This window comes from Medicago truncatula, chromosome 3 (assembly GCF_003473485.1).
Source record: "Medicago truncatula cultivar Jemalong A17 chromosome 3, MtrunA17r5.0-ANR, whole genome shotgun sequence".
NCBI lineage: Eukaryota > Viridiplantae > Streptophyta > Magnoliopsida > Fabales > Fabaceae > Medicago > Medicago truncatula.
The window spans coordinates 34,838,951-34,865,258 of record NC_053044.1 but is presented as its reverse complement, the minus strand read 5'-3'; the positions used below and the strand labels follow the sequence as shown (position 1 = coordinate 34,865,258).

The following is a 26,308-nucleotide window of genomic DNA, read 5'->3' as shown; positions in this document are numbered from 1 at the left end:
TTTTGCCCTTCACCATTTTTTTTAATTATTTTATAATTTTTATATTTTTAATAACTTTTATAATTTTTATTTTTTTAACTATTTTTCAATTTTTTCACCCAAATTCAGTTGCTTCTAAATTGCCGTTGTGGGAGAGTAAGATGTCGCTTGATCCGGCTTTTTTCCAACTTCTCTACATTTTTAAGGAGAAGTTAGGTCAAACACACTATCAATTATTTTAATTTCAATATTGTTTAATCATCACAACCTCACAAATATTTTTATTCACACTGTCATTTAATGATACCAAATACTATTATTTCCTTTCTTCAACCTCGCAAATATTTACACACACATTAACGTTTAGAGTAATATTTTATGTCCGTCTGTCTGTGTTTTTGTTACGCTGATGCATATAATTTTTTTTAGTGTTGCTTGGTTGAGTGCTACCTCACCAATTTTTTTTTAACTTCTCTACATTTTTAAAAAGAAATTAGGTCAAACACAATTTCAAATATATTTTAGTATTGCTTGGTTGAGTGTTACCTCACCGAATTTTATTAACTATTTTCCAATTTTCATATTTTTAAAAACTTCTGACTATTTTCCAATTTTTTTATTGTTAACTATTTTCTAATTTTTTTCTCGCAAATTCAGTTGCTTCTACACTGCAGTTGTGGGAGATTAAGATACCGTTTGACCCGTTTTTTTTTTCTTCAACTTCTCTATATTTTTAAGAAGAAGTTAGGCCAAGTACAATATCAATTAAGTACTTACTAAAAAATGTACTTTTTTTAATGCATAAAATTGAATGGAATGAGCTTTGGCCAAAAGTTGTTGAATGCTACTTCAAAAAACTATTTCTCGACAATTTATTTCACAATCATCTCTCTTCAATTCACGTTGGGAACCTTTTCTTTTATTTTCAAATATTATATTTCAATATGTTTTTTTCTTCCATTTAATTTTTTTTAGCCGTTCCATTTAATTTTTTAAAGGAGGTTCCATTTAATTTTATTACCTTTTTTTCAAAGAAATTTTATTATCTTTTTATCACTTATATATTTAATTTAAATATCGTTTAATTATAACAACCTCACAAATATTTTTATTTTCTTTCTTCAACCTCGCAAATATACAGACACACATATTAGCGTTTAGAATAATACTTTATGTGTGTCTGTTTTTTTGTTACGCTAATGCGTATAATTTTTATAAAATTTTGATTTTAATTAAAAGTAAAATTGTAGATGTCTTTTCTTCAAAAAAGGTATAGATGCCTAAAAAAATTATGCTTATGTTATATATATATATATATATATATACACACACACACATATAAAAGGTATAGATGCCTAAAAAAATTATACTTATCTTTTAAATATATATTGCACCTTTATATCGTAACAAACTATGCATATCTTTTTCTTATTCAAAAAAACTAAATATTGCTAAATAGAAAAGGTATTATTTTCTATTTTGTCAACATCAGATGATAGAATTTTGTATAAGTTTGATAATGACCCGAAAAATGTCTTTCTTTATGTAGTGGGAATATAGTTGATGTAACACTATGGGAAAAATACTCCGTACCTTTATCATTTACCATCTATTTACCTTAAGTTCCTTGCTTCCATTTTGTAGTCAATGGCAACCCAAATATATGTAACAATTGGTCAGGTTCGAGGTTGCTCATCAACCTACATCATCCGGTTGTTGAGAAGTTTAAGACTTAGTAAGTTTGCATTATGATTTCACAATACAGTGTTAGAGTAACTTATTATTTCACAATCCGATTTGATTGTTTTTTGACCATGGTTCTTAAATTGTTGTCATGACTTTAACACTTCTCAAGCTCAGAGTCAAACTTCAGTTAAAACTTAAGTCAGAGTTCGACTTCTTCTCAACGTACTTCGTACAACGATTTTTCCAAACTATCACATGTTAGGCCAATTGCTGAATTTATAAACTTAGTCAATGTCTGCTTTTTTTATGCACAAACATGCTTTGAGTTTTTTTACGGCACAAATTAAAAATACATATTGCATTATTCTTTATTTCATGTGCATAATTTGGGTTAGGAAACATATTGCATCACTATTTGGAAAACAACTAAATTCAATCATAACCAGTTTGGATTGTATTATGAGAGTTGCACCAAATGTTCGAAGACATCAATGTCAAATGGTGCTGGCTATATATGCACATGCGGAAGTGATGCTTAATTTCCATTTGTTTCAACAATGTTAATTGGTCAACGGGGTGCATATAATGTACATGCATGCATTTATCTAGACTTTAGAGGAAGATAATAGGATGATAAATTAGAAGTCATGTTACATTTTCTTTAGCTTAAAATAAGTTATGCTACCTTTATTTTATAAATTATACGTAACTATATTCATATACATCTTATCCATGTAAATATGCATTAGACTAATATTGCAGTTATTTTCCTGTTTAGCATTTCCCAAACGAGGTGTCAAGAACAATTCTGAAAGGAAAGCGCAAAACAATCACTCTCATTGATGACCAGACACAGAGACAGTATAACTGTCATCTCATTACCACCGATAGAGCAAGCTATGAAAATTACTTGGGTGGGTAGTGGTTCAATTTCTGCAGATAACGAGTGATGGAAGAAGGTGGTAAGCTCATCTTTGATCTCGAAAAGTCACAGAAGAACTTGCAAATTCGAGTTGTTCCAAAGTAGATCTTTGTTGTTGAACTATTTTAACTTCTACTATTTTGATGTATCGCTTTGGACTGTAGTCGTAAACTATCTTGACTTTGGGATGTCATTTGTTCTTTTCATTTTGTCTGATGTAAGTATTGACAAAAATTCCCTTTTAGTTAGTCTATGAAACTTGCAATCTCTTTTATAAACCTAACTATTATGTAACGTTAATCTGTACATTGTTGGTTCATTCATTGGTTCCAATTAGTATCATGTTAATTGTAATGTTGTTTTCCTAATCTCTTGAGAAAAATAAAAACATGTTATTTTCCTACAGTAAATCTTTACAATGCTTTGGTAAATGTTTTAGAAATGTACATATATATAACTTCTAATTAACACTGCAATTTGTTTTGTACCTAGCACTTCTCAAATGAGATATCAATGACATTTCTAAAAGGAACACGAAAAACAATCATACTCATTGACAAACAAGCTCAAAAAAGGTATAAGTGTCGCTTGATAACGGCAAAGAGAGCAAGTTACAAAAAATACTTAGGCGGTCAATAGTTCAAATTTTGCCGAGAACATATGTTAGAGGTAGGTGATAAGTTAATTTTTTTATCTAGAGAAGCCACCTAAAAATATGCACGTTCAAGTCGTTTCCAAATAAAGATTTGGTGTTCATGATCCACACTTTCAACATATCACCTTAACTTTAATCCTAGACTAGATTATCTTCACTCACTGATGCTACTTCTTTGCTTGATTTCATTTGATGTAATATGGGTATTACAACAAAACTCTTTTTTATAATTTTGGATAATATGTAAATTCACACATCATTGATTCCTTTATTGGTTCCAATAGTTTTCATTCTAAATATTATGTCAATTCCTAATTTCATAAACTGATTATATGCTCTCTTAATCAGTCCATACATATTTTATGATGAATCACAATGTTCCGTCGTTTTAACATCTCTTCTTTCAAAGAATTTTTTTATCGAATACGTTATTGAACCCCGTGCGAAGCACGGGTTTGTAACTAGTTTCTTTTAAAAAAAACTCTCTTTTCTTGAGAGGCTATATCCCAAGAGAGAGACAAAATTATGTTGCTAAATCTTACACATGATAGTTATGGAAATATCATCAAAGTGAATATCGTAGAGTTCTCTGTAAAGAGTCTTTAGTATCATTGCATCAAAAAATTATGGCAAATATTATGATTAGCTAACTGATTGACGCTTCTATTGTTTTCACGTCATGTGTTCTTGAGCTGATTTGCCATTTCCATTTAGTGTAGTGAGATCCTGGGTACGTTGGACAAAAATGGGTGTTGTCCTGTTGAGATTGCGACTCCTTATGAGCATATCAACGAACAACTTGGAATCACTTTTTACAGTGAAACATGTGACTCATCGTTTTTGTGTCAACTCCATGTTGGCGTACATACCCCATATTTTAGCATGTACGGTGTCACAATTGCCATTCTTCTCAGTATATTCTTGAACCCAATAACCAACAAAGTTGCCATATTGAATATTCGGATCACAATTCCCTTCAGACGCAAAGACATCTTTCACCATAAGAGTTTAGTCAATAAGTTGGTTGGTAGATATCAACATGAGGAAATAACCATTGGGCACCCATTTGTTCATCAAGAAGTGTATGTGGTAACCATCTGTAACTTGCCGCACAATATGTTTATGGAATTGATCCCAAATGCTTGCAATAGCCTTCCACAAAGAGGAATCATAAGATTGAGAGCTTATAGTCACCCACAAATCCTTGTTACGAACATATATATCATAGATAACCTTACATCATAAATCATCATGTTTTTTTAATCATATTCCAAAGCATTTTCATGAGAAAAGTGATGTTCATCATATGTGGGTTTCTTATCCCCATTCCTCCATCATTTTAGGAAAACAACGCATATTACACTTAATCAGGTGATGTTTTTGAATCCTTTCAATATCATCCAACAAAAAGCTACGTTGAATTTTTTCCATCTCCTCACACAATTCTTTGGAATCTTTGCATATTGCATGTGATAATACGGATTGAGTTAAGCACACATTTCATAATTATAAGTCTGCCACCAAACTCAAACACTAGTGCTTCCAACCACTGAGCGTTTTATGCATTTTCCCAATAATATGATGGAATTTCCCTTTCATAGTTATTCTAAATGCAATATTAACTTGTTATTTAATTTAAATATATGTTAGATTACTTATTTAAAAATATTAATATAAAATAAGAGTTTAAATATGCTAGCAAATCATACCAAACTTTCGAAAAGGTCATAATTAAGTTTTAAACAAATTTATAACATATAACAAATTAGACGTAGATTTTTTTTTTTCAAACCTAATTTGTATCTTGCAAAATTTAACTCGATCCAACCCATTTTTAAAGGAGACGAGCTCGACCTTAACAAATAAGAGATGAATAATGATATTTGTACAATCATTTTGTGATAACTTCTGAGATAACATTCATCTTTTATTTTTTAATTGATCAAATAGTAACGATATTTGTACAACTATTTTATGACAACGTTTGAAATAATATTTTTCTCTATTCATATTGGTAAAAACAATAGAAAATGAATGAGAAAAAGGAATAAAAACACAACAATAGTAAAAGAGAAGATTTCCATAAGTTACTAACATCTTCCTCTTGCCATCTTTTGGTCATGATTAAGTTGTTGGCCGTGGACCATACCATTGTAACATCAAAGTAAGTATTAATGAATTCTCTCAAACAAACAAGAAATACAACAACAACATATCTTAGTGAATAAAAGAAATAAATATTATTGGATCCAGCAATGATATTTGCGTATTCCTTGTTCCATTAGTTTTGTATTTTAGCATTTGTTTATTGAGTCAAAAAAACTTTTTCTTTTTTTCACAAAAAAAAAGTATTTTAGTAGTATTTATTTTTAGTATTGGAAATGAAAATCTCTCCACTTTCCTTATTTAATAACGTATTTACATAATGGTGACCATGACATGACTTATTATATTCCATATATCCAAATACATTCATCCTCCTTAGTCTTAACCAGAGACTTAAACTTTGTGTGAAGTTGTTTCATTTCTCCCTCTCTATCTTCTCTTCACCGATCCATCACTTCCAATTCATAAGGTAATAATTCCAATTCATATACTCTAATACCCCCTTTCACTTTTTCTACTTTATACCATTAATTCATTTCATTTCCCCCTAAAATCCATTCATAAGCTTTCAAATTTAATCCTTTTTTTTTTTTACCATTTTCTGAAACTGAAACTATCTTCTACTCAAAAATTTCAGCTCAAGTAATTGACTTCTGAAGCTGATCTACCACCTTGTGCATTTTGAAATTCAGTGGTGAATTCAGATCTAAGAAGCTGCAAAGATGTCTTTTATTGGTACCCAACAAAAATGCAAGGCTTGTGAGAAAACGGTTTATCCCGTTGATCAGCTTTCTGCTGATGGAACTTCTTACCATAAAGCTTGTTTCAGATGCTCTCACTGCAAAGGAACTTTAAAGGTTCTTTTTTTCTTCATTTTTTTACTTGTTTCATTGTTTATTATATAGTACATTGATAATTTTGTATGTTTATGATATTGGGTTTATGTTTATCTTTTCAATTTTGATTAGATCCTTGCTTATGATTGACGCTGAATTCACCGCCATCCATGTAAAATTCCAATGAGAGATTTTTTTTTTTTATCTAAGTTGGCGAATATATAAAGTATAAAGTATATTTGGACACATAAAAGTAGAAATTTTATGGGTATAGAATATTACTTTAATGACATGGATAGATCGGTTCCTATTTAAATTGTTGAAAGCGTGTTGGATCGACTGATTTGAGCTTATCTACTGATATGCACTAGCAAGGACCTGTGTGGATAAACAGCTTATTTGCAGCTTATAGCACAAGTGATTATCATGATAAGCACTTATGTATAAGCTTGCATAAGCTTAAATTGTTTTTGTATATGCTATAAGTTGTTTATATTGGAGAATTTATGAAAATGAGTTGAAAAAGATTTATGAAAATTGTCATAAGCTGTATTCATAAGTTCTCCCAAACAGTGTCACAAAAATTATGCCAATAGATAAACTCAAATAAGCCAATCCATAATATTTATGAAAATGAGTTGAAAAAAGCTTATGAAAATTGTCATAAGCTGCTTTCATAAGTTCTCCCAAACAGTCTCACAAAACTTATGCCAATAGATAAGCTCAAATAAGCCAATCCATAATCTTTCTAGGTTAGCTTTTCAAAACAGCTTATAATTTATGAGTTTAGGTTTCATGCGCTGTATACTGTGACTCCCTGACAATCAATCATGTGTGTGACTTTAAGGTTATTAAGATAAAAGTCAAACTCTCATAATAATTTGATGAGTATAATTAACTGGCAGTGTAAAATATCTTTACACTATCAATGCATATGAATTAAATTCATAGTGTATATGAAAACTGCTTAACTTTATTTTACCTTTTGTTATAAAAATAGCTTATATATTAGCACTTATACTAAGTGTTTATGCATTAACCGCTTAGTTAAGTTGTTTATTTAAACATGGTCTTAACTCTTAACTAACATTTTTATGTCCGAGTTTAAAGCTTGAATTTGTTGACTATCTTTATGTTTCAGCTTAGCAGCTATTCATCAATGGAAGGTGTTCTTTACTGTAAGCCTCATTTTGAGCAGCTCTTCAAGGAGCATGGCAACTTTAGCAAGAACAAGAACTTCCAATCACGTATGTCTTCTTTTTCATCAAGGATAATAAAGCTAATTTTGTTAAATTTTTTCAGTCAGTTGCCTCTTTAACCGGCTATAGTATTATTTTGAACAGCTGCAAAGGTAGCTGACGGTACAACCCCTGTGCTGGTAAATTTGCTTGATTTTGCATTTTTATTGTTCTTTTAATCCGGTCCTAGGCATTTGGTATTACTGAATAACTAATGGTATCTTCTGTTTATTCCAGACAAGGACCCCTAGCAAAGCTGCGGGCATGTTTTCTGGGACCCAAGAAAAGTGTGCTACATGTGGCAAAACTGCTTATCCATTGGAGAAGGTAAGATTTAAAAATCTTGGAAATAAATTAGATAATAATATTTGGTCGGATATATCTTTGTTACAGATGGGATATATGAGAGATCATACCATAAGAATAAGTTTCTTTGGTTACCCCTGCACATGAGGTAGATTAGAGTATCCTCCTTCTCTGGCTGTATGGTATGTGTGTAACCAAAACATTTAACATCAATATGTCTTTCTTAAAATCGCGAGCACGAAGAAGGCCCGTATGAAGTACAACTGTGGCCCATTGCAAGCATGAAACATATTGTTTGGCGTGACCTTTTGCTTTTGGGTGTGTTCGTTGGTTTGTGAAGTTAGGCTATATGATTTTCTCCCTCTTACTCTGTCACATGCTATGCTATCAAAATCATAGCATTGCAGACTTCTATGATTTTGATAGCATTGCAAGCATGAAACATATTGTTTGGCGTGACCTTTTGCTTTTGGGTGTGTTCATTGGTTTGTGAAGTTAGGCTATATGATTTTCTCCCTCTTACTCTGTCACATGCTATGCTATCAAAATCATAGAAGTCTGAACTTCATTTTCAATATTTAGACCACAAGTAGACTTTGATATGACTTCATTATCTTATTGGGAGATATATGTAGAGAAGAAATTTGTGTTATTTCTGAGCCAAAGATGATAAAACCTATTTTATGATTCAGTTCACGGTCCTTAATAAACATGAAATTGAAGTTGCATTTGCTCGTGATTTATGAATAGATATGAAACTTCTTCCCCAACCCACAAAATCATAAAACCGAACACCCCAAAATGAAATCTTTGCTGGTACATAACATAAAGCTTTTTGCGGGGTTGGTTTAAACTGGAGGCTAAAGCAGAAGTATGTCTGTTAATATCTTCAATTACATGACCTGAAGGGCATATTGATTAGGAAATTGACGTTCACAACTAGTGTTTGCGCAATATCAACTAACATTGTCTTTTATTTTTGTATGTTGTATCTGTGTCAGTTAAATCTAGTTTTTGATCACTGGGACGGGAGAATAAACTTTATCTCTCCAGCCAAATTTGAACTGGGGAAAACATTTGTTTGGTTCAAGTTAGCAAAAGTTTCATCAATAGTTTATTCTAATCAAGAGTCCTAAACTAGTTATATCACTTATCTAGTCTCCACTCCTATAAGAGGCTAGATCACCTGAAATGAGAAAATGTAACATATAGCCAAAATGTAGAATCTGCTGTGTCCATTTGTCAATAATTGCCCGAATGAGTAAATCTAATTACTATAAATCTGCAGTTCTGCACGGTTACCCTGAACTAGAATGTCTTGGTTTCCTTGTTGCTATGTTTTAACATATATCTTATTCTGAATGTAGGTGACAGTAGAAAGCCAGGCCTATCACAAATCATGTTTCAAGTGTTCACACGGTGGTTGTCCTATAACTCCATCAAATTATGCAGCCCTTGAGGGCATTTTGTATTGCAAGCACCATTTCTCTCAGCTTTTTAAGGAGAAAGGGAGCTACAATCATCTTATCAAGTCTGCATCAATCAAACGTGCAGCAGCCTCCGTTCCAGAATCTTGAATGTTGGTGCCTTCTAATTGCCTTTGTTCTGTTTTGAAAGAAGAGGGTATTTTGATCTTTCAAGCAAGTGTTTGTTGTATGTGTGGTTTTCTTTTTCCTTCATAATTGTTCCATCATTACTTGTCATTTTTCTGATGTTTACTTATACATGTGTGGTGTGCAAATCTTGTGTGATTTATTTATCCAGTGCACATTCAGTACTGACATGAGAGATTGACTTGCAAAATGTATCTTTCCAATTTCATGATGTAATTTTCATTGCATTTTCTACCGAATACTGTTATTTTATATAAGATAGAGACACCTTGGAGGCAACAAAGAAGAGACAAAAAATCACATTCTTGTGAGTCAAAATTCTGTCGAAAATAATACTAAATTTTTTTTTATTTTTTTTAGTGCACGAGGAAAATTGACAGAACTTTATTTTGTAAACTACTATCGATCGATACGTTTGGTGTGAATGTATAAGTTCCGTCAAGGATTTCACAATATTCCGGTTGGTATAGACACGTGGTGGCAAATCAAACCTAAAGCTTAGCGTGTAAACCAAACCTAAAGCTTAGCGTGTAAACGCACTTTATAATTTATATGCACTATTTATTATGTTTGTTTTCATTATCTTCTTATTTAAGTTTTGCATAGCGCCTCAACACAGAAATGGTGGTAACCAATAAAAAAATTGAGTAAAGATACCATTTTTTAAAATTGTATAATAAATAAACTTCAAACATTAGAACATTAAACATAGAATTTGAATCCAAATCAAATTACCTAAAAATGAAGTTCAATTAATATAAGAGTTTAATGATGGTAGGTTGATAGTCTAAAATAATTTTGCACACATAATCAATTAAAATATTATATAACGCTACGTTAAGAACACTGAAATTAAACACCGTCATAGTCTTTTTTTAGGAGAAATATCATCATAGTCATTTAGGTCTATTTCTTCATAATCAAATATGACAGTAATGACACTGAAAAAATAGTGGTGCGGTCAATTTGTGCTGGTTCGAATTCTTATGAGTCTTAACTGAGTACACCCCCATATTATAGGCAAAAATATATACAAAATGGTATCTACAAAATACCATACTCTACATCCGCAGTTAAGGCTAGTGATTACAAAAGATCAAGAAAAGAAAAAAAAAAAAGTATAAATATGTACGTAAAAAATAATAATGACTTTTACATTGATATTTGGGAAGAAAAAAGATCAAGAACTACCGAGAACAAACAGGAAAAAAGAATATGAGAAAACAACAAACAAAAAATAGAAAACAAAAACATAAACAAATCATAAAAATATAAATAGAAAGAAATAAAAACTCAATTAAGGAATCAAGGAACTAGTAGACATCCTTAAAGAAGAAGAAGAAATGTGAAAGGTGATGGAGCAGTGGCGTATGGAAGGAGGAACAAAGGGTTTTGGTAGCATCTGTGAAAGCATTTCTATTTTATTTTTACCGAAAGAAAAGAAGGAAGGAAGAATGGTTGTATCACGAAGAGAAAGAGGTGAAAATAAGGATTTGAGTTTGACTGAAGCCAAAACCACGTCCGTTTGGATCATTTTAAACAAATGGGAAAAAAGGAAGAAAATGAGGCTCAAAACAACACTGTTTTGATCCTTATTTTTAATTAAAAAAGCACAGGAGAACAAAGGAAACCAGATAAACGACCACTTTTTCCGGCTTTTAATAATTTCAATAAAAATGTGGGCTCCCAATTTAATAATTTGGTTACTTTACGGTTCCAACTATTCAAAACGTCAGTTCCAACCGAAACATGAAAAATCTTGTTTCTGTAAAAGTGCATCGAAATTAGATATTTTATTATTTGTGCTTTCAAGTATATCTGACTGAACGTTTCAATAATCTTTTCCACCTTAAATGCAGACAATTACGATCCGTATTGTATCTTTAGGAAAGTATAAAGCACACCTAAATGTTTATCTTACATCATATATGAATGAGTTAATACCTCAAAAAACCTCTGTAATTTGGCGAGGTTTGAAATTAGCCTCCGTAAAAGAAAAAGAACAAATTATACCCTTGTAGCCTCTGTAAACAATCTTAGTCCTTTTGAAGTTAACACTTATTTTGAAATGATTTTTGGCAAACAAGTTTAGACCATTATAAAATGTTTCTCCTCATATGATTTAGAACATTTTAACTTGCGATGAATCAAATATAAACATTTTAAGGCAAACAATTCATTTAAAAGTAATAAAAATCTAGACCTAGAATTTAAATTTTAATCCGATTTTTCATGGATGATATTTTTAATGTTCTAAACATGCTTACAAAAAGTCATTTAAAAATATATGTTGACTTAACAACAAAATTAAAACTGTTTGAAGAATAATTTAGTAAGGACTAAAAAGAGCGATTCATTTGAAGACAAAATTTGAAATTTTCGTAGGCCGAAAAACTTAATTAACCTATTTTATTATTATTCAGTTATTTTTTCATTATCATCATTTCACAATTTTCATCTTTCAACTGTTGACATACTAAATCACACACTTACAACACAATAAACACTTCTAAAAGTATAAAAGATTGAACCCTCCTAAAATTTCATTATGAGTCACGTTTTGCATACCTAAAAGTTCACCATTTAAGGAGTTTTGTATTCTTACAACTCAACATCTTTATCAATTTCATCAAAACAAACCGTATCTCACATCATTCACTCTCTTCTCTCTCTTTTTTTTTTTTAAATTTAGTTACATCATTCAACCAAATATTTTTTTTTCTCATCACACCTCTCTCGATTTTTCAAACTTTAACAGGTTGGTATTAGTCATTCATTTTATCAAGACTTGCAGAGATAAATTTTTTATGCTTGGTTTTGTTCTATTTAGTTTTTAACTTCCTTCTTTGACGAAACAAAGGATTTTAATGCAGGATGGGATCAAATGAGAATGTTTCCAATCAAAAAATGGAAAATGAAAAGGTCAAATTTTCGGTTTGTTTTCGATTCTATCCGACCGATGAAGAGCTTATAAATCATTACCTTGTCAAGAAGGTTGATGACAATAGCTTTTGTGCTATAGCTATTGCTGAAGTTGATATGAATAAGTGTGAACCGTGGGATTTGCCAGGTGAATTTATTGTTTTTTATAAGTAAATTTTAGTTGTTATTATATTTTATTAGTAGTCTGGATTTGAAAAACTACGACGGGGTTTTTTTTTTTGAAAAAATAAACGACGTTGATAGAGTACATTGATAACATACATTTAAAGCCATTAAAAACCAAAGGGATGAATTTGTGAAAAAGCATCAAAATACACAAGACTACAAATATGACTATATTCAAGTGTCAAAAATACAATTCCTACAGATCTGTAACATTGATGGCACCAAAGTCATTAATTAGATCTAGACATGATCAAAGCTAATCTTTCAACCAGAATCAGATAAACACTGCATTAAGATGAAAAATCAAGAAAACACTACAACAACGAGAAATCATAACAAACAATGCCGTACTAAGATGGTGAAATCATAAAAACGTACCAAAGAAGACTTCAATTATGTGGAAATCGCTTATTTAACTTCAAAAATAAAATAAAAATTGGAATGGTGATTTCGGGACAAAATTAACCCTAAAACATCATTCATTAGTAGATCTAGATGAAAAAGAAGAAGAAAAATGGTGACCACTAGGATTTGGCAAGGAGAAAAGCGAGTGGTTTAATTACGCCTTAGAAATATTGTCGTTATCTTACTTTGATGGTTATATATTTTCTCTTAATTACTATGAATCACCGACATATCATGTAAGGTATCCGCACCAACATGTCACTATTAGATGTTGTTAAATTCAATTATTTTATTTTTTAAAGTTATTACGAGTGTGGATTTGTCAGTGTCATGTCTAACGTATGTACGTCTTTCGGTGTTTCATAACTTAATTACGCTTTCTTATTTTCTGGTTTATTAAGAAATGGCTAAAATGGGAGAAGCTTAATGGTATTTTTTCTGTGTGAGGGAGAGAAAATACCCAACTGGTCAAAGGACCAATAGAGCTACTAATGCAGGCTACTGGAAAGCAATAGGCAAAGACAAAGAGATTTTCAAGGGAAATGCATTAATTGGGATGAAAAAAACATTGGTTTTCTACATAGGAAGAGCTCCGAGTGGTGAAAAAACCAATTGGGTCATGCATGAATACCGATTGGAGGGTAACACTCTCTCTGAGCACAACCTATCCACACATGGAATGATAGTATTGCTATAATTTTTTTATTTGTTTTTTTCTATGATTTCTACTCTTACTATATGTGAAAATTTGTTAGTCTATGTTCACATTCACCGTGTGTTTGATAAAATTACCCTGTGTTACCGTAATTTTGACAAAAACTTTACTTTTGAATTTTAACAAAATTACCGTGTCATTATTGTCAAACTTATCGTCGATCCAAACATTCACCGATGATCTATTTGTAATAAAGAATAAAAATAGTGATTTTGATATATATATAATTAAGAGATTAATTTCCTTTTTCTAAATAAAGTAAACTATTTTCTGTTTGATTACCATTATAAAAATAACTTTTAAAAAAAAAATCAATTAAGAAATATAACTTTTAGAGAAACTACCGGAAACAACTTTTTGTTTGGAGCAGATTTAATATTCTTTCAAATAGTATTTAAAAAAACTGTTATAATGAATAAAAATTAAAACAAAATTTGTTTTGTTTATAGTAATGTTTTTCATATCTAATGGTGTTAACCCTTTTTTTTTTTTTTTTGTAGAGTGAATGGGTTCTCAGTAGAGTCTTTGAGAAGAAAAATTGTGGAAAGAAAAAGGATGGTTCAAAACATGGAAGGTTTAACTCCTCTAGAGAAGGACCATCAAATACTAATGAATCTCTATTGCCTCAATTATTGGATTCTTCTCCATACAATAGTGAAAACCAAACCACTCTTTCTGATTTCTCTCAAAACAAGGTGAAACCAAAATCACAAGATGACAACATTGTTCATAACAATGAAACTAGTATCTTGAACATTTCATCCTCTTCAAAACAATTGGATGTTTATCCTTTAGCTGAAGTAATAGCTGCTGATTTGAACCAAACCTCAATGGTCGGGAATTCGTCAAACTTTTTCTTCTCTCAAGAACAATTGCTGTTGAGGATGCAGTTGGAGAATGAGAATATTGGAACAACCTCAAAGAACATCTTTTCTTTTGGGAGAGACTCTGATGCTGATATCTCATCTGTGGTATATGGAAATGGCATGTTTCAAAAGTTGTCAGAGAATCAAGAATTGTCACCAGCTTCTACTGGACATGTGGTCAATGATAGCTTGTGGAATTTCTGATTACAAACAAAATTTCATGCTGGTATAGTGTGTCTGCATGTTCATTTATCTATTGTGTTTTGTGGTATACATATTTTATCAGGTGTATTGTATGATGTTTGTTTTATCATGTATATTGTATCTATTTTATCCGAACTTATCTAAATTTCAGTTGTAATATATATTACCATCATTGACATGCACCCGCAATTAAAAGATAATTGGTTGGGAAAGTATTCCATGATCTAAACATATTAGCTTCAGAAGGAGCACGCATAGAGAAATTCATTCAACAAAAAGAAAAGATGCATGCTATCTGAGGAGGTCTACACCTTATCTCCATCATATATATGGAAAATTCTTATGATGATATGTGAGCCGCAATATATTTGTTTATTTGTAAATTCCTCTAGTCAAGGAGATCAAAAGCAAGAGGTATTGTAATTTGTAAATAACATATCTCTTACAACCAAGTCATAGCTAATTGCGCTGTCTTCCGAAAAGCTATTTAAAACACTACTAAGAAGGGCATGTTTAAGCTAGCTGATAAGTGGGTGGCATAAATGGCCATTGATAGCTATCTATTTTCAGCCATAAAAATGGTTACGATATCATTCTCCAAACCCACATGATTTAGAAGAACCGGAAAAATGAATAAAGTGGTCAAGAAGGTTTGACATCCTAAATGCCTCTTGGTGAAAAATTGCAACACTTCAATGAAACGGAAATGAAAACTTGGAAAAACTGAATTGTTGCATTAAACGCCTCTCGATGGAAAAAAAAAGTTTCGTAAGAATATATATATAAAAAAAAAAAGAGCATTGCTATATCAAGCGAAGGATGTCTTCACGAATATGTGAACGCTTGCGCGTTGCTTTAATAAAAGAAGAGTTAAACTTCCAACTCTAACTTAACAGAAAACAGGGAGGGTAATGGTACACTTGAAGTAAATAATACACAGTCGTGAAAAATGCATGGCTATATATTGAATGATTGGCTACCACATGATTATGTCATTATATCCATTGTGATAAGAAAGTGGTTCTAGAATATGAATGACATCAAATCGGAATCAATTCTCTTGATTCCATGTTAATGCACATATAATGAAGAAAATAAATGATAATATATAGTTTTATTTTATTCAGAACAAAGTGTAAGATATCAAATATAACATTCTTGTCTTGACAAAAAAGATATATACTAACATTCTTGTCAATCAAGACTTGATCAACGGAAATGAATGAAATACCAAGTATTCATTGGTTTTAAGAGAAATAGTGGAAATAAAATTGCTAAACTTTATTGTCTATGATGAGAATTGAAAGCAATGATAATTGGAGGATCATACAGATACCTTGGCAAACCAATTCCCATTCATAATATAAAAGCATTGACGTTGCAGAAGTCATTCATCTATACCTTTCCCTTCATTTTTTTCTTTTTTTACGGAACCACTAGTGTCATTCAAAGACTATTTGTTCAATCATTCTCTTCTAAACAGCTTGGCTTCAATTTTTCTTTGATTATAAAGACAACAATGGTTTCAATCCCTTGTGATATTTTGATTGAAATATCACCTTGATCAGCAGCAAAGGTCATTCACAAATTTTGGTTAGTAACAACATCTTTTAAAACTTTTTGAAGGACGTATATATTATATCGAGACAAACTCAAGATGCATTGTTAAAAGTTGAGTTTTGTTTTTTCATTCAACCTAATTTTTCGCAAAGATTCAATGACAACATTCTTACGTTACAACATTTAACTTGATAAGACAATTCTTTGAGTGGTTCCAAAGAAGTTTTTGAATATTTGATTAAATATACTAAGATTTTATTTTCAGCCAACATATTGATTTTTTGTCATGATACAACAAATAACTCTGAAGTTCAAATGTGTTTATTAGTAACCCAACTACAGAAACTTGATTACCAATTTCAGTGCCAAATCAACTACAACATATGAATGTTGACGCAGGCGTTAAAATTATCCTAGAATGCGAAGACAATGAAAACTTCAAGGTGTATTTTTTATGATAAGGCATATGACTTTTGGTCCGCATGCTGTGATTGTAAAGTTATATAACAAAGGAAGGTATTTGGATGGTAAATGAGGTAAGTCTTTTTATAGGGAGTAGGAACTAATAGTAATAACTTAGCATGTCTATCTTTTACAATGGAGATGTTCATTTCATCTCATATTGCTTCCATTACTTGATAAAAATTAGTTTTTATTTTAGGTCTTATAATTTTGAGAATAGAACAACAAGAATGTTGAGGGTGCCAAAAAAAAGCCATAAGGGGTCCTGATGATGTAAGTTATAGCATAAAAAAAATTAAACGGGGAAAAACAATAGTTCAAATCAATCCATTTGTTTAGTGAGATTCAGGAAATGTGTTTTACAATATGAATTTTGACCAACTAAAAATCAATTTTGTTGAAAAGGGTTTTGAAAATAAGGGTGAAAGCAATGAGAGTGATGAGAAAGATCCCGCTCTTACAAGCTTGAGTATTTTTAATGGTGTTCTTTTGATGTTTGCTACAAAGAGAAAGATTTATAGCTTTGGCTTAAGCTTAACCGATGAAAGCTATATGGAAATTGAGGAAATATGTGAGCATGAATGTGAGAGATGAGTTTGCTTTATATAGTTTCCTTCGATCAAGTTTAAGCCATAGCTATAAATATTTCTCAGTAGAAAACATCAAAGTTAAGCCATTCAAAATATTAAAGCTTATAACAATATGGATCTTTCTCCATCTTACCCATTGCTTTCACCCTCATTTTCAAACCCTTTCCACAAACTTGATTCGTAGTTGGTCAGAATCCATATTGTAAAGACACATTTCCTAAATCTCGTTAAACAAATCGATTGAGTTGAATTTTTATTCTTTCCCCATTTAAAAATTCTCATGCTACAACTTGTATCACTTGAATCCTTCCGACTTCTTTTGGCGCACTCAACATTTTTGTTGTTCCATTCTCAAAATTGTAAGACATGATATAAGACCTAAAATAAAAACTAACTTTTACCAAGTAAGAGAATTAATCTAAGATGAAATAAACATATGCGGCGTTGCAAAAGATTGACATTCAAAGTTTGAAGTTCCTACTGCCGGTAAAAAGACTTTCCTCCTTTACCTTCCAAATACCTTCCTTTGTTATATAAATTTTACAATCACAATATGAGGACAAAAACTCATCTGCCTTATCATAAAAAATTACACCTTGCAGTTTTACTTGTCATTGCATTCAAGGATAGCTGTAAGGTCTGCATCAACATTCATATGTTGCAGTTGCTCCGGTATTGTAATTGGCAATCAAGTTTGTGTTGATGGGTTGCTAATTAACATTTGAACTTTAGAGTTACTAGTTGTATTCCGACAAAGAATCAATCTGTTGGCTGAAGATAAAACCTTACCTTATTTAGCCAAGTATTCAAGAACATCTTTGGAAACACCCAAAGAATTATATTCTTCAGGTAAATGATGTACCTTAGCAATCTTGCCATAGAATCTTTGGGAAAAATTAGGTTGAATGAAAATATAAGATTTACCTTTTAACAATGCATTCTGAGTTTGTTTGAATGTAAAATATACGTCCTTTGAAAATTATGAAAATAACGAGTTACTAGTCCTAAGTTTGTGAATTCCTCGTTTATAGAGTTGGATGCAAAGAGGGATATCTCGGGTATTATGAAATATGTACTTATAATCACATGATGAAGACATGGACAAGAAGCTTGACAACAATGAAAGGAGCAATCATGTCTCATTTAACAACTATATCTGATAATTGTACAAAATAAATTTATAATGAGTTTATGTTGAATTGATTATTTTTGTATAAACCGTTAATAAAATTGTCAATTATGAAGGAAAAATTATCTCCAACATTTTTAGTTATTGATATTGGTGATTGAAGAACATTGTCAATCTTTACATACTCAAACAGTTACTAGTCCGAAGTTTGTGAATGCCTTATGAAGTACAACTTTGCCCCATTGAAAGCATGAAGCATATGATTTTCTCCATCTTACACTGTCATATGCTATGCTATCAAAATCATAGAAGTCTGAACTTCATTTTCAATATTTAGACCACAAGTAGATTTTGATATGACTTCATTATCTTATTGGGAGATATATGTAGCGAAGAAATTTGTGTTATTTCTGAGCCAAAGATGATAAAACCTATATTATGATTCAGTTCTCGGTCCTTAAAAAACATGAAATTAGAAGTTGCCTTTGCTCGTGATTTATGAATAGATATGAAACTTCTTCCCCAACCCACAAAATCATAAAACCGAACACCCCAAAATGAAATCTTTGCTGGTACATAACATAAAGCTTTTTGCGGGGTTGGTTTAAACTGGAGGCTAAAGCAGAAGTATGTCTGTTAATATCTTCAATTACATGACCTGAAGGGCATATTGATTAGGAAATTGACGTTCACAACTAGTGTTTGCGCAATATCAACTAACATTGTCTTTTATTTTTGTATGTTGTATCTGTGTCAGTTAAATCTAGTTTTTGATCACTGGGACGGGAGAATAAACTTTATCTCTCCAGCCAAATTTGAACTGGGGAAAACATTTGTTTGGTTCAAGTTAGCAAAAGTTTCATCAATAGTTTATTCTAATCAAGAGTCCTAAACTAGTTATATCACTTATCTAGTCTCCACTCCTATAAGAGGCTAGATCACCTGAAATGAGAAAATGTAACATATAGCCAAAATGTAGAATCTGCTGTGTCCATTTGTCAATAATTGCCCGAATGAGTAAATCTAATTACTATAAATCTGCAGTTCTGCACGGTTACCCTGAACTAGAATGTCTTGGTTTCCTTGTTGCTATGTTTTAACATATATCTTATTCTGAATGTAGGTGACAGTAGAAAGCCAGGCCTATCACAAATCATGTTTCAAGTGTTCACACGGTGGTTGTCCTATAACTCCATCAAATTATGCAGCCCTTGAGGGCATTTTGTATTGCAAGCACCATTTCTCTCAGCTTTTTAAGGAGAAAGGGAGCTACAATCATCTTATCAAGTCTGCATCAATCAAACGTGCAGCAGCCTCCGTTCCAGAATCTTGAATGTTGGTGCCTTCTAATTGCCTTTGTTCTGTTTTGAAAGAAGAGGGTATTTTGATCTTTCAAGCAAGTGTTTGTTGTATGTGTGGTTTTCTTTTTCCTTCATAATTGTTCCATCATTACTTGTCATTTTTCTGATGTTTACTTATACATGTGTGGTGTGCAAATCTTGTGTGATTTATTTATCCAGTGCACATTCAGTACTGACATGAGAGATTGACTTGCAAAATGTATCTTTCCAATTTTATGATGTAATTTTCATTGCATTTTCTACCAAGTGATGTTATATATATATATATAGACACACCTTGGAGGCAAAAAAAGAGATAAAAAATCACATTCTTGTGATCCAAATTCTGTCGAAAAAATCGACAAAACTTTATTTTGTAAAGATCGATACGTTTAGTGTGAATGTACAAATCCTGTCCACAATATCCTAATGGGATTCTTCCCTAGATCCTTTTGCATCCGGTTGGTATAAGCCGGTAGTGGCAAATCAAACCGAAAATTTAGTGTGTTTTCACATGCTTTATAATCTATATGCAGTCTTTATTATGTTTGTTTTCATCTTCTTGTTTAAATTTTGCGTAGTGCTTCAACCCAATTTCTAACATTTAGTAAGTTTGAAATGGTGGTAGCCAATAAAAAAAATTGAGTAAAAGAAACCTTTTTTATAAAAAATTGTATAATAAATAAACTTCAATCGTTAGAACATTATACATAAAATTTGAATCCAAATCAAATTACATAAAAATTAAGTTCAATTAATATAAAAGTTTAATGATGGTGGATTGACGGTAACTTTGCTCACATGATCAATCAAAACATTCAAAATTGCCACTTAAATTAAAAACATTACTTGTTGTAGCAATTTTAAATGTTTTGATTGGTTGTGTGCAAAATTGTTTTAAATTGTCGATACACCACCATTAAACTCTTGATATAACATTCATTACGAACACTGGAATTAAATACCGTCATAGTCTATTTTTAGGGGAAATATCATCATAGTCATTCAAGTTTATTTCTTCATAATCAAATATGACAGTAATGACACTGAAAAAATAGTAGTGTGTGGTCAATTTGTGCTGGTTCGAATTCTTATGAGTCTTAACTGAGTACACCCCCATATTATAGGCAAAAATATATACAAAATGGTATCTACAAAATACCATACTCTATATCCGCAGTTAAGGCTAGTGACAAGAAGAAAAAAAATCAAAAAAGTATAAATATGTAAAAAAAACAATCATGACTTCTACCTTGATATTTGGGAAGAAAAAAATTCAAGAACTACCGAGATCAAACGGGAAAAAAGAATATGAGAAAACAACAAACACAAAATAGAAAACAAAAACAGAAACAAATCATAAAAATATAAATAGAAAGAAATAAAAACTCAATTAAGGAATCAAGGAACTAGTAGACATCCTTGAAGAAGAAGAAGAAATATGAAGGGTGATGGAGAGTGGCGTATGGAAGGAGGAACAAAGGGTTTTGGTAGCATATGCGAAGACATTTTTGTTTTATTTTTACCGCAAAGAAAAGAAGAAGGAAGAAGGGTTGTAGTACGAAGGGAAAGAAGTAAAAATAAGGATTTGAGTTTGACCGAAGTCAAAACCACGCCATTTTGGATCATTTTAAAAAGAGAAATGATATTTTAACATCCATTTTTTAACAATTTTTGTGACAACTCTCTCTCTCATACTCTTGTTGTACTTTTATTCACTCTCTTCCTTTTTCTCTCTATATTGTTATTGTCCAATAAAAAGAGAGAAAAAAAGTTGTCACTAAAAGTTGTTGGAAATTGGTTGTCAAAATATCATTCCTCTTTTAAAAAATTGGAAAAAAAAAAAACATGAGGCTCAAAACAACACCGTTTTGATCTTTATTTTTAATTAAAAAAGCACATGATAACAAAGGAAATCGTGCTCTCAAAAAAAAAAAACAAAGGAAATCGGATAAACAGTCACTTTTTTTGGTTTTTAATAATTTCAATAAAAATATGGACTCCCAATTTAATAAACTGGTTACTTTAGAGTTCCAACTTTTCAAAACGTCAGTTCAAACTGAAACATGATAAATCATGTTTCTATAAAAGTGCATCGAAATTAGATAGTTTATAATTTGTGCTTTCAAGTATCCCTGACCGACATTTTAATAGTCTTTTCCGCCTTAAAAGAAGACAATCAGGATCCATATTGTATCTTTAGGAAAGTTTAAAGCACATCTAAATGTTTATCTTACAACATATATGAATGGGTTAATACCTCTGTAATTTGGCGAGGTATCAAATTAGCCTCTATAAAAGAAAAAACACAAATTCCATCCCTATAGCCTCTATAAAAAGTTAAAAAGTTTTAGTCCTTCTGAAGTTAAAACATATTTTTAAATGATCTATCGCAAACATGTTTAGACCATTATAAAATGTTTATCCCCATATAATTTAGAACTTTTTAACTTGCAATGAATCAAATATATAAACATTTTAAGGCAAACAATTCATTTAAAAGTAATAAAAATCTAGACCTAGAATTTAAATTTTGATCTGATTTTTCATGGATGATCTTAATCTTCTAAACATGCTTGCAACAAGTCATTCAAAAATATATATTAACTTAACAATAAAATTAAAACTGTTTGAAGAATAATTTTGTAAGGACTAAAAAGAGCGATTCATTTGAAGACAAAATTTAGAAATTTCGTATGCCGAAAAACTTATTTAACCTATTTTATTATTATTCACTTTTTTTTTCATTATCATCATTTCACAATTTTCATCTTTCAACTTTTGACATACTAATCACGCGCTTACAACATAATAAACACTTCTAAAAGTATAAAAGATTGAACTCTCCCCAAATTTCATTATGAGCCACATTTTGCATACCTAAAAGTTCACCATTTAAGGAGTTTTGTATTCTTACAACTCAACATCTTTATCAATTTCATCAAAACAAATTGTCTCTCACATCATTCACTCTCTTCTCTTTTTTTGCTTTTCAGTTACATTATTCAACCAAAGTATTTTTTGTTCTCATCACATCTCACTCCATTTTTCAAACTTTAATAGGTTGGTATCAGTCTTTCATTTTATCAAGACTTGCAGAGATAATTTTTTTTTTTGTTCTATTTGGTTTTTAACTTGCTTCTTTGATGAAACAGAGGATTTTAGTGCAGGATGAGATCAGATGAGAATGTTTCCAATCACAAAATGGAAAATGAAAAGATCAAATTTCCGGTTGGTTTTCGATTCTATCCGACCGATGAAGAGCTTATAAATCATTACCTTATCAAGAAGGTTGATGACAATAGCTTCTGTGCTATAGCTATTGCTGAAGTTGATATGAATAAGTGTGAACCATGGGATTTACCAGGTGAATTTAATGCTTTTTATAAGTAAATATTAGTCGTTATTATATTATATTAGTAGTCTGGTTAAAAAACTACGCCTTGGAGTTTTTATTTTAAATAAACGATGTTGATAGAGTACATTGATAATACATGCAATTAAAGTCACTAAAAACCAAATGGATGAATTTGCGAAAAAAGCAACAAAATACACAAGTCTACAAATACGACTATGTTCAAGTGTAAAAAATACTAATGCCTACAGATCTGTAACATTGATGGTGCCAAAGTCATTGATTAGATCTGGACTTGATCAAAGCTAATTTTTCAACCTAAATCAATTAAACACTGCATTAAGATGAAAAATCAAGAAAACACTATACAACAACGAGAAATCATAACAAACAATGTCGTATTAAGACGGTGGAATCATTAAAACTTACCAAAGAAGACTTAATTTATGTGGAAATCACTTATTTAACTAAAAAAAAGAAAGAAAAACAATTTGGATCTGAATGAAAAAGAAGAAGAAAAATTGTGACCACTAGGGTTTGGCAAGGATAAAAGCGAGTAGTTTAATTACGCCTTAGAGATATCGTGATTATCTTACCTTGATGGTTATTTATTATCTCTTAATTACTATGTACCACCGACACATCATAATATGTAAGGTATCCGCACCAACACGACACTGATAGATGTGGTTAAATTTAATTTATTTTATTTTTTAAAGTTATTATGAGTGTGGATCTATCAGTGTCATGTCTAATGTATGTATGTATGTATATCTTTTGGTGTTTCATAACTTAATTATGCTTTTTTTTTTTTTTGGTTTATTCAGAGATGGCTAAAATGGGAGAAACAAAATGGTATTTTTTCTGCGTGAGGGAGAGAAAATACCCAACTGGTCGAAGGACCAATAGAGCTACTAATGCTGGCTATTGGAAAGCAACGGGCAAAGACAAAGAGATTTTCAAGGGAAATGCATTAATTGGGATGAAAAAAACATTGGTTTTCTACATAGGAAGAGCTCCGAGTGGTGAAAAAACCAATTGGGTCATGCATGAATACCGATTGAAGGGTAACACACTCTCTGAGCACAACCCATCCACAAATGGAATGGTAATATTGCTATATTTTTTTATTGCTTTGTTTTGGTCTATGATTTCTACTCTTACTACATGTGAAAATTCGTTAGTGTATGTTCACATTGACCATATGTTTGATAGAATTACCTTGTGTTACTGTAATTTTGACAAAAACTATACTTTTGAATTTTAACAAAATTACTGTATCATTATTGTCAAACTTATCGTCGATCCAAACATTCACCAATGATCTATTTGTAATAAATAATAAAATAGCGATTTTGATATATATAATTAAGAGATTAATTTCCTTTTTCTAAATAAAGTAAACTATATTTAGTTTGATTACCATCATAAAAATAACTTTTATAAAAAATCAATTCAAAAAATATAACTTTTAGGGAAACTACTGGAACAGCTTTTTTTTAGTAAACTTTTTGTTTGAAGCAGATTTAATATTCTTCGAAATAGTATTTTTAAAAAACTGTAAAAATGAATAAAAACTTAAAAAAAAACGATTGTTTTCTTTAAAATAATGTTTTCTTCATCTAATGTTAATGTGTTAACCTTTTTTTGTAGAGTGAATGGGTTCTCAGTAGAGTCTTTGAGAAGAAAAATTGTGCAAAGAAAAAGGATGTTTCAAAACATGGAAGGTTTAACTCCTCTAGAGAAGGACCATCAAATACTAATGAATCTCTATTGCCTCAATTATTGGATTCTTCTCCATACAATAGTGAAAACCAAACCACTCTTTCTGATTTCTCTCAAAACAAGGTGAAACCAAAATCACAAGATGACAACATTGTTCATAACAATGAAACTAGTATCTTGAACATTTCATCCTCTTCAAAACAAATGGATGTTTATCCTTTAGCTGAAGTAATAGCTGCTGATTTGAACCAAACCTCAATGGTCGGAAATTCGTCAAACTTTTTCTTCTCTCAAGACCAATCGCTGTTGAGGATGCAGTTGGAGAATGAGAATATTGGAACAACCTCAAACCAAAGCATAAACCAAGAGTTTTCTTTTGGGAGATATTCTGATGATGATATCTCATCTGTGGTATATGGAAATGGCATGCTTCAAAGGTGGTTTGGGAATCAAGAACTGTCATCAGCTTCTACTGGACATGTGGTCAATGATAGCTTGAAGAATTTCTGATTACAAACAAAATTTCATGTTGGTAGTGTGTCTGCATGTTCATTTATCTATTGTGTTTTGTGGTATACATATTTTATAAGGTGTATTGTATCTATTTTATCCGAACTTATCTAAATTTCAGTTGTAATATATATTACCATCATTGACATGCACCCGCAATTAAAAGATAATTGGTTGGGAAAGTATTCCATGATCTAAACACATTAGCTTCTGAAGGAGCACACATAGAGAAATTCATTCAACAAAAACAATTAAAAGATGCATGCTATATGAGGGAGAGGTCTACAGCTTATCTCCATCATATATATGGAAAATTCTTATGATGATATGCGAGCCGATCCAATGGAAGACACAATATATTTGTTTATTTTCTTAAGGATAAGCTGATTCAGCTATTAGATGACCATAAAATTCCTCTAGTCAAGGAGATCAAAAGCAAGAGGTATTGTAAATAACATATCTCTTACAACCAAGTCATAGCTAACTGCGCCGTCTTCTGAAAAGCTATTTAAAACACTACTAAGAAGGGCAGGTTTAAGCTAGCTGATAAGTGGGTTACATAAATGGCCATTGATAACTGTCTACTTTCAGCCATAAAAATGGTTATGATATCATTCTCCAAACCCACATGATTTAGAAGAACCGGAAAAAGGAATAAAGTGGTCAAGAAGGTTTGACATCCTAAATGCCTCTTGGTGAAAAATTGCAAGTTGCAACACTTCAATGAAACGGAAATGGAATCTTGGAAAAACTGAATTGTTGCATTAAACGCCTCTTGATGAAAAAAAATGTTTCATAAAAGTATAAAAGAAAAGAGCATTTCTATATCAAGCAAAGGATATCTTCACGAATATCATGTGAATGCTTACGCGTTGCTTTAATAACATATGAGTTAAACTTTCAACTCTAACTTAATGGAAAACAGGGAGGGTAAGAGTCTTTGCTACATACAGCAAGAGATTTTTTCGTAAAATCTCACGATGCTCCTGTTTTGGGCT

General features: G+C 31.1%; 2 protein-coding genes and 1 pseudogene across 3 annotated transcripts; all 3 read left to right on the top strand.

Moving 5' to 3' along the window:
• Positions 1-5,676: 5,676 nt before the first annotated feature.
• LOC11410341 (LIM domain-containing protein WLIM2b) lies at positions 5,677-9,624 on the top strand. Of its 2 annotated transcripts, none has more exons than NM_001401708.1 (6): positions 5,677-5,817; positions 6,041-6,205; positions 7,326-7,431; positions 7,528-7,562; positions 7,660-7,749; positions 9,096-9,624. In NM_001401708.1, the coding sequence occupies exons 2-6, from the start codon at positions 6,071-6,073 to the stop codon at positions 9,303-9,305; spliced, it is 576 nt and encodes a 191-aa protein (NP_001388637.1). In that variant the 5' UTR covers positions 5,677-5,817; positions 6,041-6,070; the 3' UTR covers positions 9,306-9,624. The 2 variants fall into 2 exon arrangements, with proteins under 2 accessions (NP_001388637.1, NP_001388638.1); NM_001401709.1 differs by having other exon boundaries at positions 5,986-6,205.
• Positions 9,625-12,215: 2,591 nt separating this feature from the next.
• LOC11408304 (NAC domain-containing protein 100-like) lies at positions 12,216-14,836 on the top strand (annotated as a pseudogene).
• Positions 14,837-22,882: 8,046 nt separating this feature from the next.
• LOC11408198 (NAC domain-containing protein 100) lies at positions 22,883-25,482 on the top strand. Its single transcript, XM_003600797.3, has 3 exons — positions 22,883-23,087; positions 23,903-24,183; positions 24,729-25,482. Exons 1-3 carry the CDS (start codon positions 22,892-22,894, stop codon positions 25,308-25,310), a joined length of 1,059 nt encoding a protein of 352 aa, XP_003600845.2. The 5' UTR covers positions 22,883-22,891; the 3' UTR covers positions 25,311-25,482.
• The last annotated feature ends 826 nt before the right edge of the window (positions 25,483-26,308 follow it).

Excerpts from the sequence above, each read along its gene's own strand:
- LOC11410341 (NM_001401708.1), top strand. The coding sequence starts at position 6,071 with ATGTCTTTTATTGGTACCCAACAAAAATGCAAGGCTTGTGAGAAAACG. Across the intron at positions 6,206-7,325 it reads ACTGCAAAGGAACTTTAAAG|CTTAGCAGCTATTCATCAAT; the intron begins GTTCTTTTTTTC and ends TTTATGTTTCAG. Across the intron at positions 7,432-7,527 it reads GAACAAGAACTTCCAATCAC|CTGCAAAGGTAGCTGACGGT; the intron begins GTATGTCTTCTT and ends TATTTTGAACAG.
- LOC11408198 (XM_003600797.3), top strand. The coding sequence starts at position 22,892 with ATGAGATCAGATGAGAATGTTTCCAATCACAAAATGGAAAATGAAAAG. Across the intron at positions 23,088-23,902 it reads TGAACCATGGGATTTACCAG|AGATGGCTAAAATGGGAGAA; the intron begins GTGAATTTAATG and ends TGGTTTATTCAG. Across the intron at positions 24,184-24,728 it reads ACCCATCCACAAATGGAATG|AGTGAATGGGTTCTCAGTAG; the intron begins GTAATATTGCTA and ends CTTTTTTTGTAG.